Raw genomic sequence first — 16,129 nt, 5'->3', positions numbered from 1 at the left:
TCGGCTGCAGAGTGACCGCACGGATGGGATTGGACCCCGGATCAATTATTCTCTTGGCCGAAGGCAACACATCCATCACCCAAACCGTCAACGTTCATTGGAAGTCCGGGTGTTCCTCAATGCTTTAAGAGAACGCGGAGGAAGTGAGAATATATCACCGGCTCAAATATATAACAAGACTGCTCCTCAGTATGTTATTATTTATTTAAATTCTAAAATGATACAATAATAACTTTAATAATACATTTTCAACTGTATTTTATATTCCAAAAAGAAATATAAATATAAAAATATAAATTGTAAACTATACTTTATTTTATTTTAAAATAGCACGTAATGCATGTTTATTAATTTATTTACTCCCATAGGAACATTAGAGCACTACTAGCTGTAGGGCACCAGAATTCTATACGAACTATTGCACCAGCTAGAAGAAGGGTTAGTTCACCTATTCCAGAGACGTTGGAAGAGTGGGCTAACATCTTAGTCTCTGATGAATGACAACAAAGATTATTATGCTGTGATGGAACAAATAACAGATTTTACCAGGGCCGACTGGATTTAGTTCAGGGAGGGGTGCCAAGATTTGTGGGATTGGTTTTTTCAAATATTTCCTACCTTATTTCTAATAACATACATTTGGCTTCAGTGCGTACAATTTGCATTGATGGAACATACCAAGTTAGGCCAACTCACCCTCCAGACATTACACAGCTGATGTCTGTAGTAATAATAGTCAACAAGGTTGTAAGTTGACAGTGTCGGTTGTTACAATTTGTTCACAACGATTCGCAGTTAAATTTAAATTTTGAGGAGTTGCAAATCATTTCCGATTTTGAACAAGGCCTACGCAACTCTATTATGATGGTGATGCCAAAATCAAATAATAGTGGGTGCTGGTTTCACTTTATAAGGGTAAGTATATAAAAATAATATAATAAATTAATTAATATAAATAGGTATTTTTATGAAACAAATTGATATAATATGATAAAAGTAAATATTTCCTATGTCCAGTTAGTGTATAATACGGTTTATTCGAAGTAACCGCATTATTAGACTATGCAACACCAATGCAGATGCCAGAATAGTGGTTCGAATGGTAATATTTTGTTAAATATACATGTAAGTCAGGAATAAACAGTTATTTTTTACAGTTAATGGCTTTACCGCATTTACCAGCTGAAGCATTGTCGTACAATGGAATTGGTTTTTCAATAGAATTGGGGTTTAGAAACATTCAAAATTTAGGTAATAAGACATTAACACTCGTCATCCACATAATATTATGGTTATTTTCCTTTTGAAATTATGTTTAAACAATTATTGTTATAAATTTGATAGTAAAACAGCATGGTTTGAACAATAGTCTTAATTCCTTAATGGCCTATTTTCAACACTATTGGATGGAAGTTGTTGGTGCACACAGGGCCATATTTATGCAAGGACAAATGGGACATTTGCACTGGGCCCACCGAGTTCAAGCAAACAAAATATTAATTGTATACCTTTTTATCATACTTTTAAAAAACAAATTAGATTTGGATTTTACTTGGATATTTTGGTGAATTATAAAGTATAATGAATTTTCCCAGAAAACGACGACTTTGCCGACAACAAAACCTATTTGCCGTTATTATCGTAATATCGTTGTATTTTTACTATTGACGTTATTATCTTGCGTTATTACGTGATATACGTCAGTCGTATTTATTGTATATCTATTGAATATTGGTAATTTGTTTATTATTTTCAATAATTTAAAATGTAAAAAAAATACTTAATTGGTTCAATGAATCAGCGGTGCAACCAGGGGGGGGGGTAGGGGTTGTAAAAAGTTACTTTCTAACTTGACTTGTTAGTTTTGATATATATTAACTTTGTAACTTAACTAGTTGAATTTAATGTGTAAAATAGTCATATTTATTACACCAATGTATGTTTTGAATGTAATTTTAGATGATGTTCATGGAATACCAGCAAAAGGTGGTAGAAGAGAACTTCAAGGACATGGAAGTCCAGAAAGACTTAGAGACAACGGCCGTCGTTATGCATGGAATGTATTTTTTCAAAATATAGAAATTATGGTAATAAGTACTAATAACAATACCTATACTTTATTAAATGGTTTTTAACCCTAAAAATTGTGTATACAAACATAATCAATGTTACCTTAGTTTGTTGAATAAAACTACAAATCAGTTCAATATTAATGTTTTTATCTCTGATTGCAGGCTACAATATAGGTACTTCAAGAAAACGCTCCACAACAACCAGCAAACCCAAACGAGCCGGTAATTCTTGGTAAGAAAAATAAATAAATAAACAAGTAGCTTGTAGCTTAAACTACCATACCAAAAAAAATTATTTATTAATTGTTATATATTACAAATACAATTGAAGTATGCATAATTTGTGCAGACAACGAAGCATTGGTCACAATGATGCCCTGTAGACATATATTTTGCAATATTTGTGTATTGAGACTAATTCAAGAGCGCGATGTAAGATGTCCAATTTGTAGATCACATCCAGAAAATTATGTAGGATTAGCATTATGGAAATAATATCCTATTATAAAATAAATATATTATAATACATTAACATACTTTGTTTAATAATTTCTAAAATATACAATGCACGATGTGTTAATTCAATTTTGGGAGGAACTTATTAACAGAATTTTATATTTGGTTTATTCGTAATGTGGATTAATTAGGGTAATGATAATGAAATATTTCAAAATTGAAAAACTTTTACCCTTCTTGAATGAAATATTGAAAAGAATATTATTTTTATTTTAAACTGTTTTTTGGTATGTTTCATAAAATCATCACTAGATGGTCTGATTTCATACATAATTAGTGATTATCAATATTTAATTCTATATCATGTTATAAAGAACATATTATATATGCATAAGAAAGATAATTATGGAGGTAATTTTTAAAATTATGGTAATTTATGTAAGAAATATTTCTATAATATTTTTCATTAGCACTTAACTAAGTAGAGGTGTTTACTGTACTTTCTACTAAAGTTTCAAATGAAAATTAATATTTCTTGTTTAATTAAATTTATATGAAATATTTCAAAAAAAAAAAAATTCATGAAATTTCAGACCCTAGGATTATACTAGCGTCCAGAGACAGAGAATCCGAACGGCTGCAATGTGACCGACTCTGTCATTATCAGCTATCACTATTAGAGAATTCTGTGCTATTAATGTTTAATGTATGAAACAATGAACACAGATTTCTATAAAGTGTAGTATAGTAATTTATTTGTTATATAAAGTAATATTTATTAATCATTTGTATAAAATATTGTACATTATTAAACAAATATTATTTAACTATAATAACCACCTTTGTTCATAGATATGTAACTTACATTAGTAAATAATTTAAAATAAAAAATTGTAGCATGTTGCTAGAAACATTTAACTGGTCATAAAAAACGCTAAAAATAAAAATATAATATTCATTGCTGCCTAATATTCTAAATATTTATAGCAATAAAATTTAGAATGTTGGTGGTAACAATGTAACATTTGTTGAATTGGTCAGTATAAATTGTTTATAAATAATAAGTAATAGACAAAAAAATCATTTGTAATTCAGCTTCAATAATAAAGAAGCTGATATATTATTTTGTTTTTCCCTTGTTGAAACTTCTAAATTTGTTTTTAGTGTTTTCTTTTTTGGTTGAGAAAAAATAGCCTCGAGGGGTGATTTTTTATTTATTTGGATACCGTTGAGATGACAATTTTCGTAATGGTTATTTATTGGAATCATTTTTTAAGGCAACCAAAGTGGGTATGGTGGTTGTGAAACATTCTTTCAAGATATTCAGTTATTCCAAATTTGAAATTCAATCAAACATTCTTTCAAAATTTTATTTAAATTTATTTTTTTAGATTTGGAAAGTAGATTGGTTTTATATAGGTATTTGAGTTATTTAGTTGTGATATAATAGCAGATGTTTCATTTTCTTTGTTAACATTTGTACTTTCAAATTCCTTACATACTTCATTGCCAACTATATTTTTTTAAACATACTAAATGTATGTGTTTACACCAATTCCATTTTATAGAGCTATCTAATTTGACATTCACAATTTGTTTCTAGTTTCTTAATAACATACAATTCATTTACATTTTCAGACATAACTAGCCAATTGCTATTAAAGACATCTTCCATAAACATGTTGAAATGGTAAAGGTGAACTTACCACACCAATAACAGTTCCTTCAGATACTAGTAACCGTTTTCGAACAATATCTTCTTCAACAAAATGAAAGCTGCATAAATACATTCCACGTTTTATATCTACATACTTTTTACAAGCTTGTTGCCATTTAAAGAAATCCTCATCTTTCGTCGGAATAGTAAATAACAAACTAGATTTTAAACCGGTTTTAATAATACATTGTTTTTTTGGCATGATGATTAATATTTAATAGTTTGTACTGGATAAGGTGAGTGTACAAATTAAAAACAAAACAGACGATATAATTGTCAATTAGTAATGTATTGTAATATCACCACTAACAACTACAATGGTCAATGGTGTTATAATAAAAAATAATAAATAATAATTATTATTAATCATCAAAATGACCATATTATTATTTATTATACATTCATATTATATATTTTAAGACCATGCTATTGAGTATGATTTGATATTAAGCACTGTGCTGCGATCCGTAAGGTTATATTGACAGTTCACGGTTTCAAAAAACTCCACTAGATAGCACTGCAAGTCTTTTTGACAATTCTACATAATCATTAAAAGAACGCAGCTCATGGCCAAGCTGCCCGACCTGTATATAAGACCGTGATTAAGATTATATATCGAATATTTTGGTTTCTAATTAACAAATATTTATGTATATAATAAACAATTCTCCCAATTAACTTTTATTCTAAAATTGGGAAAAGTGTGCATTGGGACAAAAATATTTTGGGATAATTTGGATACTCCCTGTCTTTTACACTGTGCGGCGTACCGACTATTTGGCTGTTTTTTTCGATTGACGGTTCCTTCCGGGAGATGAGAAAATAAATATTGAATATTGACGAAAATTCGCAGAAAATTATAATGGTCAACTAATTTCCGCGATTTTTGACGGTCCACTATAACTATAACCGCGCCAATAATCCGATACGAGACCTGCACTTTTGTTGGTGGGCATAGTGACATAGTGTACACACCAAACTAACACTTTTCCAAAACAAATTAATCGGTGTACTTCATTATTAAAAAATATACAATCTTTGTCAACGAACAAAGCTAATGTGACGCTCGCGGCTCATCGATCAATTTTCGGCCACTCTTATCGTACTATCGTACGATTGATTGTTCTTATCAATAACTAGGGTTTTCGTTTGTTATTTTATGATAATAAATAATAAAATAATTTCTTATTGTTATCAGATAATATTTGCCAATTCGCTGTCTGTTTTTTCCGAATTATTCACTGTTACGGGTTTCTACCAAATAGAGACGATGAACAAGGTTAGGTAATCGAAGTTATACGTTGTAATTTTGAAATCTGATCGACGTCAATCGCAATCGCGCTACACCATGAATCGGACACTGAGCCGTCTGGCTTTCGTTAGACGAGCGTTCGCGAATAATCACGGACGACAGAATGCGTTCGCTCAGGTCTGGCCTGCGTTCGCGTCTTCCTTTTCTCCAGAACTTCGCACTCACATGAACGTGGAAAACCACAACGCTCATAACGTGATGGTAAACGATCCTGGGTATCGTGCTACAGTCGTCAATCCGGCCGCGCGCGCTGTCAACTGGCCAACAGCGATTACTCCTCAGCAGTTTCACGCGCTCATCGGCCAGGACTTTAGTATTAGGACGGCTGACGAGGTGTGCAATGACTTTACAGCAATCAGCTCATACGCTGGAGGCAGAGACTACCGGCTTGCTGATTCGGTGTATGATGGTCTCCGGGACCGTCTGGTTGCCGTCCTGCCACAGATGACTGATGAGCAGCTGCTGTCTGTGCTTGTTCTTATACCTCTGTGGGACACCAAAGATGCTAAGGATCCCGCTTACCTTCGTCTGTGGTCTGAGTTTGACCGACAGTGTATTGAAAGGCACAGGCGTTGGACTCTTAACAAACTTTTACTATTCATGGACCACTGGTACTTTATGAAGCTGTCTAGATTAAGCAATTTTGTGTGGATGGGAGTCAGGAAGCTAGCACGGAAGCCATCAAGGTATATTGATAATTGATTTAGTAGTCTCAAATTAAATGTTCTTCATTAGTTAATATTTAATATGTGTATTATAGGGGTACATTTATGTGTTATGATAATACAATATGTTACAAACAGACATTGACTATGTCAAGTCAGAGGATAATGTTGAAAGAACATTAGATATAAATAATTATGCATCTACCTCTATATTAGGTACATAAATATTTGTATTTAATATATTATAATTGATGATATTAAATATACTAATATTCATTTATAAAAAACCGACAACATAACATTACTAAACATAGAAATCATAATATTTGTTAAAAGTATAATTTAATATTGTGACATACTTTTGTGTACTTATTTTTAATGAACTGAATGTTTCTACCGCACTAAAATTGTGTAATAGTTTTATTTTCTAAAATATATCAGCTATAAATAGATAATATAATTTTAAATAGATTATATAATTAAATATAAAAGAATTTATTTGTTTTATTATGTATGATTAGATTTCATTATTACATAAACTATGATTTCATAAACATAATTAAAACTACTCAAAATCCATAGTTATAATTTGCACATAATTTTAAATATTTTTCATTTCTTTAAGTTTTTTATGTGCATGTTTAAATGTTATTAAGTGCATGAGAATCCAATCACAGATTTTATAAATATTTAAATATTGAAAGGTTAGTTATTGGCGGGAATCAGTAGCATGGTGTAGGTTGTGAGCGAGTGTAAGCAGTGGTACATATTAACTAACCCAACCACTACCAATACGCACAAGTTAAATTAGTTATACATTTTACAATTTTTTTTCCTTAATACATTTTTAATAAAAAATTTTTATTAATATTCAAATAGATTCTTTTTGTGTTTTAGTGAAATAGTCAATTACATCTTATTATTTCATCCAAACGGTTTTAGTAGTTATTTTTCCATTATACAATCACAATCGTTATTACCTGAAGAGCCCATTTTTTTATAATAGGCTATTAATATTAGTGTATAGCTATAATGCAGACGCACGGCACAATTCCATTCGATGGTTCTATAATAAAATAAAAATTTAACGGTGTAGCATATGCATTATGATGAATGTTTACATCTGTCTAATAATAAGTGCATGCCTCCTACTATATATTGTATAGAGTATAAATAATGCAATGAGAAAATAAATTGCTGACAATTATTGTAGGCGTTGACTATGTGCAACAGTGTTGGGTGGTAGCGCGGAGGCCTGTAATACCCTACCGTGTAAGCAGCTATCAAACATGTTATGTGTCCTAATAACTGATAACTTTTATTAAATTAATTATTTTATATTTGACTTGATTTTATTGAAAACACTTTCTTTTTTCTTTTTTCAAGTGTAAGCAGTGCTTCCATGTACACTACACTGGTGGGAAAAAAACAATATATTATAAAAATCTCTATTATTTTAAGTTATTTATAATATTTTTGAAATATTAATTTAAAAATAATAAATTTTATTTATTTCAGGTTGACTCCCAAGCAGTTAGTTCAAATGATGTTTTATGCTAACACAAGTAGAAAGTTTTTACCAACATTACCAATGTATGATATTGAACAAGAAATATGTTCTTATTACAATGACTTCAATATTAAAGAATTGGGCATAATGTCTTTAGGATTCTTTAAAACTCAAACACCTATACGTAATCAGGAGCTTGTAAAAAATCTATACAACTCTGTTATCAAAGATATTGAAAACATTAACAGCATAGAGTTGGCTGCATTTTTAAAGGTACTTAAAATTCTTTAATAATTTAAATATAAATCCTATAATCTGTCCAGCGATAGAATACGTTTGATTCAGTTTGAAATTTGAACTCTGGAACCGAACTATCAAGCATCTTTTACTGTTCGAAAATCAAACTTTAAATATTTGTTGAACCAGATTTTCTAGCCCCTATAAAATTCTTCAAAAGTTATTTAAAAAAATGTTTAATGAGTAATGAATATTTACTATTTATAAGTAATTACTAATTAGATTATTAGAAGCCGCGTACCTACATTAATTGCTATTTTTGTTTTTATCATATTTATTGTAGCGGGAATCTGTTTTGGGTAAACTCGTGGTAATAATCCGATACCGTGGCTGATTTGATGATAAAAAATTAAAAACATGTTTACAATTTATGTTCTGTTTCTATAATTGGTAATACAAAAACTCAAAATATAATTTTAATTATGATGTATGGTTGTTTTAATTTGAACATGATAAAAAATATTGAGTTAAGTTCTACCTAAAATAATTCTATGTTCTGTTTGGTAGAAAATAAGAATGTCCAGTTCGGTTCGGGTTTAAAAAAATAATTCAAAATTCGGTTGGATATAAAAAAAATCAGTATTTAACTCATCACTTATAATATGCACTAAAAATTCCAAAATATGCAATAATATACAAAATATACTTGATTAAATAAATTCAGAATTGTGTCAAAATAATAATTTTTTTTATGTCTTGAAAGGTACCGTTGAATGATATTATTTAAGTTTTAAAATTGTACAAAAAATATTTATATTTTTATATTATTATGTATTAGTATGAAACAAAAATCCATAAATTGTTTCCAAATATGCTATAATATTAATAATAAAAAAAAAAACAGTTTATGGGGAAATATGCACATTTAAAATATTTTTTAATTTAGATTGGTAATGTCTTGAATCTAATCTGTATCTCACTTATTTAGAATTCAGAATGAAATCTATAAATTTGCATCCTTTTTGTTATCATAAAAATCAAGTCTCACTTATTAATTTAAATTTAAATTTAGATATTTAGATATTGCTCAAAGCATCAACATGCTGATTATATGTACAAATTAATGGATGCCTTAAAAAATAAAGTTGATGAAGTAAAATTAGTATGCTGTGTTCATATGGCTTTATTGGGTACAAATTTATTAATTAAACATGAAGATCTTTTGAAAAAAATTTCACAGCGCATAGTTGGTGAAATATCTCTAGCAAGAATTAAGGTGATAAATTTTTTTTACAGATTTAATTTCTATACATAAATTTAATTTAATTAATTTTTTTATTTTTAGGATTTAGAAAGAATAACTTTGGCTTTAACTATGTTGAATTATAATCCACAAACAACACCATGTATATTCAAAATGGTTGTTAACGAACTTCAGAGTGATACAAGAAATATTGAATTTGAAGAACACACTAGATGTTATATTTACACTTTGTCATACTTAGCTGTGAATAATATTTATCCTAAAGATTGTATTTCAAAAGCTTTAAAAATTGAAACACTTAATAAATGTTTTGGTAAGTTACAATAAAATAAAAGTATATACACGGTGTAACAGGAAGACCTTAGAAAAAAAATGATACTACTTATAAACGTATTAAAAAAATTGTGAAAATGATATGGTTTATAAATAATTTAAGATTGACTGTCAGGAAATTCCCGAGAATTGAAAAAGTTTTTATGTTCTAAACTAATTTACTCAAAAACACTATTATACCTTAAAAAAAAAAAAAAAAATTGAATAAGTAAAATAAATCATATGATTAAAATGTGAATGACTGCACAGGAAAAATTATCAGACTTTTTGGATTTGTATAAATAAGTTATATCTGTAATTTAATTTTTTTTTTAATTATTATTCCCATAGTACACTACCTTTATAATATTTTAAATTCTTTATTTTACTTACTTTTTATTACCTAACTATTTCTGAATAGCTATTATTTGTTATTGCATTGTATGACTTTTTTATATTATTGATTGTGTAGATAATAAGTAAAGGTACTCTTATATCAATTCAAATTAAATATTTCTTAACAAGACATTTAAGAACTAACCAACTAAAATTACTGATTGATATCAATAGATCATGAATATATGTAAATTATAATATATTTTATAGTGTTAATATTTGATTAATTCAATATAAATTGAGTAATAATATTATTTTATCATTTAAATAATTCTAACATAGTTAATTTATTACTTAGCATTAATAAAATATATTAAATAATATGTGTAACATTTTTAGGAAAAAGATTATCCAGATTTAATATATCACGTGATATTGTAAGTTTAAACAATAGTGTGCTAATAGAATGCCCGGACTATTCTGGTTCATTATTACCAGATAAATTAAAAGAGTCTTGCAATGAGGTAAGCTACCCAATACCCATATATGTATCCTTAAAATTTTAAATGTGTAATTTATTCATTTAAACAATTTGTAATATTGGTTAGGTTAAAAATACCTAATGATGTGAATATATTCAATTACATACTTTTATATGTAACACATAGTTACTTATTATATTATAAATATAAATAGGTAATCTTTCTGGACAGTTTTTTGTAAATTCAAGATAGTTTTAAAAGTAAATAACTAAATAGATTTATTTTCATTTAAGCACTGAAAATATTTAAAAATCTTATATAGTAATTTACATAAATCAAACTTGTAGAAAATTGTTAAAAATTACTTTCATACAATAGTATTATTAAATAAAAAAAACGTATTTTATGGCATTATTAACTTAACCATTATGAATGATATACCGTATTCTGGTTGATAAAAGTGAAATTGCATATGTGCTTTGCTAGCACTAATGGAGTGCTTTTGCCAGAACGCACATCTGCGTCGTTTGGTCTCAAAGAGTTAAGTTAGTTTTTTATGAAAAATATTAATAAATAAGTAAATTATTGCCTATTTTATAACTTATAAGTATATATTTTGTTTTTAAAGAAATTCAAAATTAATTATTATTATATTTACAGTTCTTTAATACATTTTTACAAAAGTATTTAAATTATTAAAAATTAGAATTAGGGTCTACAATTGTGGCTCATGTCTTATTCCTGTAAGATGGGAACAATTTTAACTAATTTAAAATATCTTTATTTTAATCAAAATTATTATATTAAACAATTTATAAATAAAATATCCTTTTATATTATACATTTTATATCTCATCTATAATAATTATTAGTCAACTATGTGTCATGTATTTTCCCTGAGCACTGGACAATCGAGAATATTTTTTTTAGCTCTTGAATAAAATGGTTCACTCTTTGTGGTTCTTGAGTCTATTCTCGCTGGAATTCCTGTTATATGCCATAATAAAAAAATATACATATATAGGTACAGAAGAAATGTACACAAATTATATACCTAATATAATTTAAAATTTGTAAATTTCAATAATAAATGTTAAATATTACACACTAATTCAAATTGTTAATACCTATACATGGGTCAATTTAATTTAAAGTATTTAAATTTATTTATTCATTAATAAAAATAAGTTTTAGATAAATGAATCATGGAAAATTATTATTATTAATAAGTATTATTTCTTATATACTATGATGAATTTTATTAACTGTTTTTTTTTTATAGTCAAATTTTATTTTTTATCACATCAATAACACATAAACTTAAACCTTTGGTATTTTTAAATATAATTAGTGTATTTTTATTGATATTTATCGATTCCAAGTTATAGAATTAGTCTATATAGTTTTTTTCCTACTACAATTAAAATTAAACGCAAGCTCAAATGTTTTCAATATTATTATTTACAAAAATAAGATTCTAGTGTAACTTTTTGAGATTTAACGGATGTTTCAATTTTAATCTTATTGTGTTTCATATTTTAGCATTTAGCATGGCATATACCTACTTCAAGTACTATGGCTAAATTAGGTACAAATGACAAAAACTTTATTAAACTTTACATGGAACTTCTAAGCCTATTTAAAAACGAGTCGTCCTATTTACACGTATGTTACCCTCTTCCTCATCATCCGAAATCTGGTAATTTTGTGTATATATTTAGTTTCTAATTTAATTGTTGTTACATTATTAATTTTCAATTATTTTTATTAGATATATTATTTTGCATCGATACTAATGGTAAACCAGTGGCTATTCCTGAAACAATGAAAAATAGAACTGTATTCAATGATTTCCAGAAACCACCAGAATTAGGAAAATGGTTTGCAGTAATGGCACTTGTAAGAAATTCAGTACTTTATTATAGCAATGAATACAATGGCTTAACATCTTGTAAAATCAGGCAACTAAAGAAACTTGGCTATGAGCCTATTTTGGTAAGAGTTTGTGTTAACATAATTCTATAGTATTACGGTACACTTTTTTATTAATAATAATAATAATAATAATAATAATTTATTATTTTGTTTATTAGTGCTCCCATTTAGTTTCTTTTTAGGTACTAGTCACTTTTTTGAACATAGTCTCTACATTGTCACTTTTTTAAGTTTAAGTCTCTAAAGTACTTTTTTCAAGTGTTAATACCAGTTCAAATTAGTTTTTATAAAAAAGGGGTGCTTTCTCATTTAACCTGGTAAAAGATTTGTTTATGCAACATTTCAGTCGAGATCGCGAAAACCATACACCTGATGATAGTATAACAGAATCAGTATTCACCTTTGTGGTAGCAGTGTTATTTCAACTCATATATAATAAAGAAAATACAATATAAACACAATATTGAAATTATACCTCCTATATATTCGGTTATTCATAGAGTTGTGATAGTTTATAAAACGTATCGTTTTGTCCATTCATATTATCAATGTCAGTGTTGTAGTAATCACAAAAAAAAACAAAAAAAAAAATAATTTAGCAAATTATAGGTTCCTATTACTTCATGATGTATCTGTTAACTAATCTAAATGTTTTTTTATTAATATTTGTTAAGTATAAAAAGAGTATTTTATATAATTTGTTAAACTGATGTTATTAAGTTCTTAAAAATTATTTTTTATAATTTGTGAGATGTAAAATAATTTTTTTAAAACCAATTAATAAGTATTTACCTAGTGTTCAGCAAAAAAAAAATTTAACATTTTATATAAATATGGTCAGCTATTGCATTGCTCCTATGCGTAATACGCTGAAAATCATCAATTTCATAGCATTATGCTATAAAAATTAAAGATTTTTGCACCATCATTCGTAACTGGTTGTTATACATTTCCAAAAAAGAATTGAAAAATGTTGAATGGGCACTAAACTAGATTTATAGTTCTTTGAAACTATTTTGTATATTAAATAATGTAATGTTTGAGATGGAAATTAAATAATTATTTTAATAACAATTAAATACTTATGTTATGTTGTAAATTGTAATAAACATTTTTGATATGGTTATGTACTTCTTTGTTGATTGAACAGTAAAAATAATAATTGTATGGCAGTACATTCATTTTATACATTTTCATTCACAATTGGTCACTACTTTACAGATAAAAGTCTATAGTAATTAATTTTAAACTATAGTTATACTGAGGGCACTAATAGTACACATAACATTGATAACAGTACTTAAAGTATCCAACATTGCATTTAAATCTGAATATTTTCTTTTTGATAGAAAAATTTATATATAACTAACACCGACCTCCAACTTAAAATACAAATTACTCCTATTTATTATTAATGTATTTTATTACAGTAGGTTTTGATAATGTATACTCTTTTGTGTTCCTGGTTATATTTTTTCTGTTTAATGGCCAATATTATAATCATATCTACATAAACATCTCCCAATGATCACCATGTATGTAATGGAAATTAATATATGTAAAAAATAACAATTTGTTGTAAAATATGCACTTCAAAGATAAATATAGACATTTTTAAATGCAAAATTCCTAATTAATATTATTATATCCATCTAGGTATTTTGATATCAATAATCAAACTACTATTATAATTTTGTAAATAATGATTTAATGAAAATAATTGTTTGGTTTTGATTAATTTACAGTTTACTGTTAAAGAGCTGGGAACTGAACGTGACTTTAAAACATTATTATCAGATAAACTCAAGAGTCATGGAATAACTTTTAATTAAAAAAATACTACTGGTTAGTTTTTATTTATATTTAATTTATAAATACTTATAATATATTACTGATTATAGTTATTTCAAATAATTGCAATGTGATTTACTATTTTTTTATTACAATTAAAAATATAATTTGCTTCATAATTTAGTTATGGCATAATTATAAAATACTAGCTGATCCTGCATAATTTGTTGCCTGTATAAAATTACAACTATTAAAAAAATTGTGACTGTTCAATTCCTTTTGGGTATAACTCGTTGCAGTAAGTGCAACTCAGACACCCTTGTAGGCAATACAACTATGTGGATTTTGGACAATGTGTGACACCATATCAAATAGGCAATCCACTTGAAGATACGCCGATGAGCATCTTAACCACCTTTGTATGCAATGTGCGAAAATTTGATATGATGCATGTTTGTACCTGATCTGCCCGATAATCAATGGCAACCAATAAAATAATAAATACTAATTTCTAATAATTATTTCTCCTATATCCAATTGCAACCATTTATAAACAAAAATGTCCATCGTAAATATCAAAATTCCTGTTTGAGCATCTCTTCGAATTGGATCTACTGGGTCCAATTGTAAATCCGAACCATCCAGGGAACCACTCAAATACTCACAAAAAATTTCATCAAAATGAGTCAAGCCGTTTTCAATTGATGAATTACTATACATTTTTTGCACCATTTATATATATCAGGGATGGGCAACTGGCGACCTGTGGACTGCATCCAGCCGACCATTTTTCACTGGTCCATGCTACATTTCAATTTAGTTTATAAAAATAGAAAATTTTAAGATTTTTTCTGTATTTTATTTTATTATATTTATAAAATTATTAAAATCAAAAAAAAATGTTTATCGTAAAACATAGATATAAATTCTTATCTAGTATTTAACTTTTAAATGTAAATAATATTATATTATTTATAGGGGTATAGTAAGTTAACATTAGGTTTTTTTTTTCGCTTTCTTTGTTCTCTGACCCGCTAGAATTTTGCACATATAAAACTGGCCATCTAGAAGCATTGAGTGGCCCATCTCAGATATATAATATGTAGAAGATTATAAGAATAACTACCTCTAATTATTTATGAATTAGTGCTAAGTAATTAATATGGTTCTTTACAAATGTAAAAATTATAGTCCTTAAGTATGTACAGATTTGATGATTTATGATATATTAATTTAACCAATTTATTAACATTAAAAGACTGGAAAATATTAGAAACCTTTGAAAGCACTTTCAGAAATATCAACTATAAGTAATTCAAGCGTCAAACCATTTTTCACATTTTTCAGCTTAATCGGTAGTAGACCTTTGAACATTAATTTGTTTTTTCATTAGAAGGTGTTGTTATCCATGTTTTCTCAAGACTCAGAAATATATTTAAAATAACAAGTATTATTAGTAGGGCTCGGATTTATATGTATTAAAAAAACCAAAATATGTAAATATATATGTAATAATAAATCACTATATATGTGATTAAAAAATGAAAATATGGAATATAAAAAAATTACAAAAAAATATAAAACATTGCTTTATAAATGACATTATTATCTATAATTTACTTATTTTACTACCATTATTCATCTTCATCTTGATCTTGAAAGCAATGAGATACCATATACATGCTCAAATTGTCAAAGTTAAATGATCTACGATTCGGTCGAAACACAGATTTGTACCGACTGAAGGAGCACTTGACTTCCACCGAGGTAACGGGTGCAAATTTCATATTTGCAATGTCCAAAGCAGTGAGTTCAGCCGAAAACATTACCCCATTAATTTCGCAATGTGTATCTCTAATTAATTTTAGGCAGTCTAAACCAGGATTTTTTTGTAATACGCTGTGCATTTTTTCTTTTACTGCAACTCCCCAAGGGTCCTTGTACTTGTTCTATGCATTAATAAATCGTTATCTATCATTCATCGAGGTCACAAATGTCGAACATAATATTATATCGACCGTAGATTACGGTTTTACTTTT

General features: G+C 27.3%; 1 protein-coding gene across 1 annotated transcript; it reads left to right on the top strand.

Annotated features, from left to right (window-relative positions):
- Positions 1 to 5,436: 5,436 nt before the first annotated feature.
- On the top strand, positions 5,437 to 14,212 carry LOC100161435 (FAST kinase domain-containing protein 5, mitochondrial). Its single transcript, XM_001948163.5, has 8 exons — positions 5,437 to 6,243; positions 7,741 to 8,005; positions 9,042 to 9,245; positions 9,315 to 9,546; positions 10,281 to 10,405; positions 11,906 to 12,062; positions 12,135 to 12,358; positions 14,044 to 14,212. The coding sequence occupies exons 1-8, from the start codon at positions 5,594 to 5,596 to the stop codon at positions 14,128 to 14,130; spliced, it is 1,944 nt and encodes a 647-aa protein (XP_001948198.2). The 5' UTR covers positions 5,437 to 5,593; the 3' UTR covers positions 14,131 to 14,212.
- The last annotated feature ends 1,917 nt before the right edge of the window (positions 14,213 to 16,129 follow it).

Source organism: Acyrthosiphon pisum, chromosome X, assembly GCF_005508785.2.
Source record: "Acyrthosiphon pisum isolate AL4f chromosome X, pea_aphid_22Mar2018_4r6ur, whole genome shotgun sequence".
Classification (NCBI taxonomy): Eukaryota; Metazoa; Arthropoda; class Insecta; order Hemiptera; family Aphididae; genus Acyrthosiphon; species Acyrthosiphon pisum.
The sequence above is the reverse complement of the archived record's forward strand: the minus strand, read 5'-3'. Positions and strand labels throughout refer to the sequence as shown.

Excerpts from the sequence above, each read along its gene's own strand:
- LOC100161435 (XM_001948163.5), top strand. The coding sequence starts at position 5,594 with ATGAATCGGACACTGAGCCGTCTGGCTTTCGTTAGACGAGCGTTCGCG. Across the intron at positions 9,246-9,314 it reads TATCTCTAGCAAGAATTAAG|GATTTAGAAAGAATAACTTT; the intron begins GTGATAAATTTT and ends TTTTATTTTTAG. Across the intron at positions 12,063-12,134 it reads TCCTCATCATCCGAAATCTG|ATATATTATTTTGCATCGAT; the intron begins GTAATTTTGTGT and ends TATTTTTATTAG.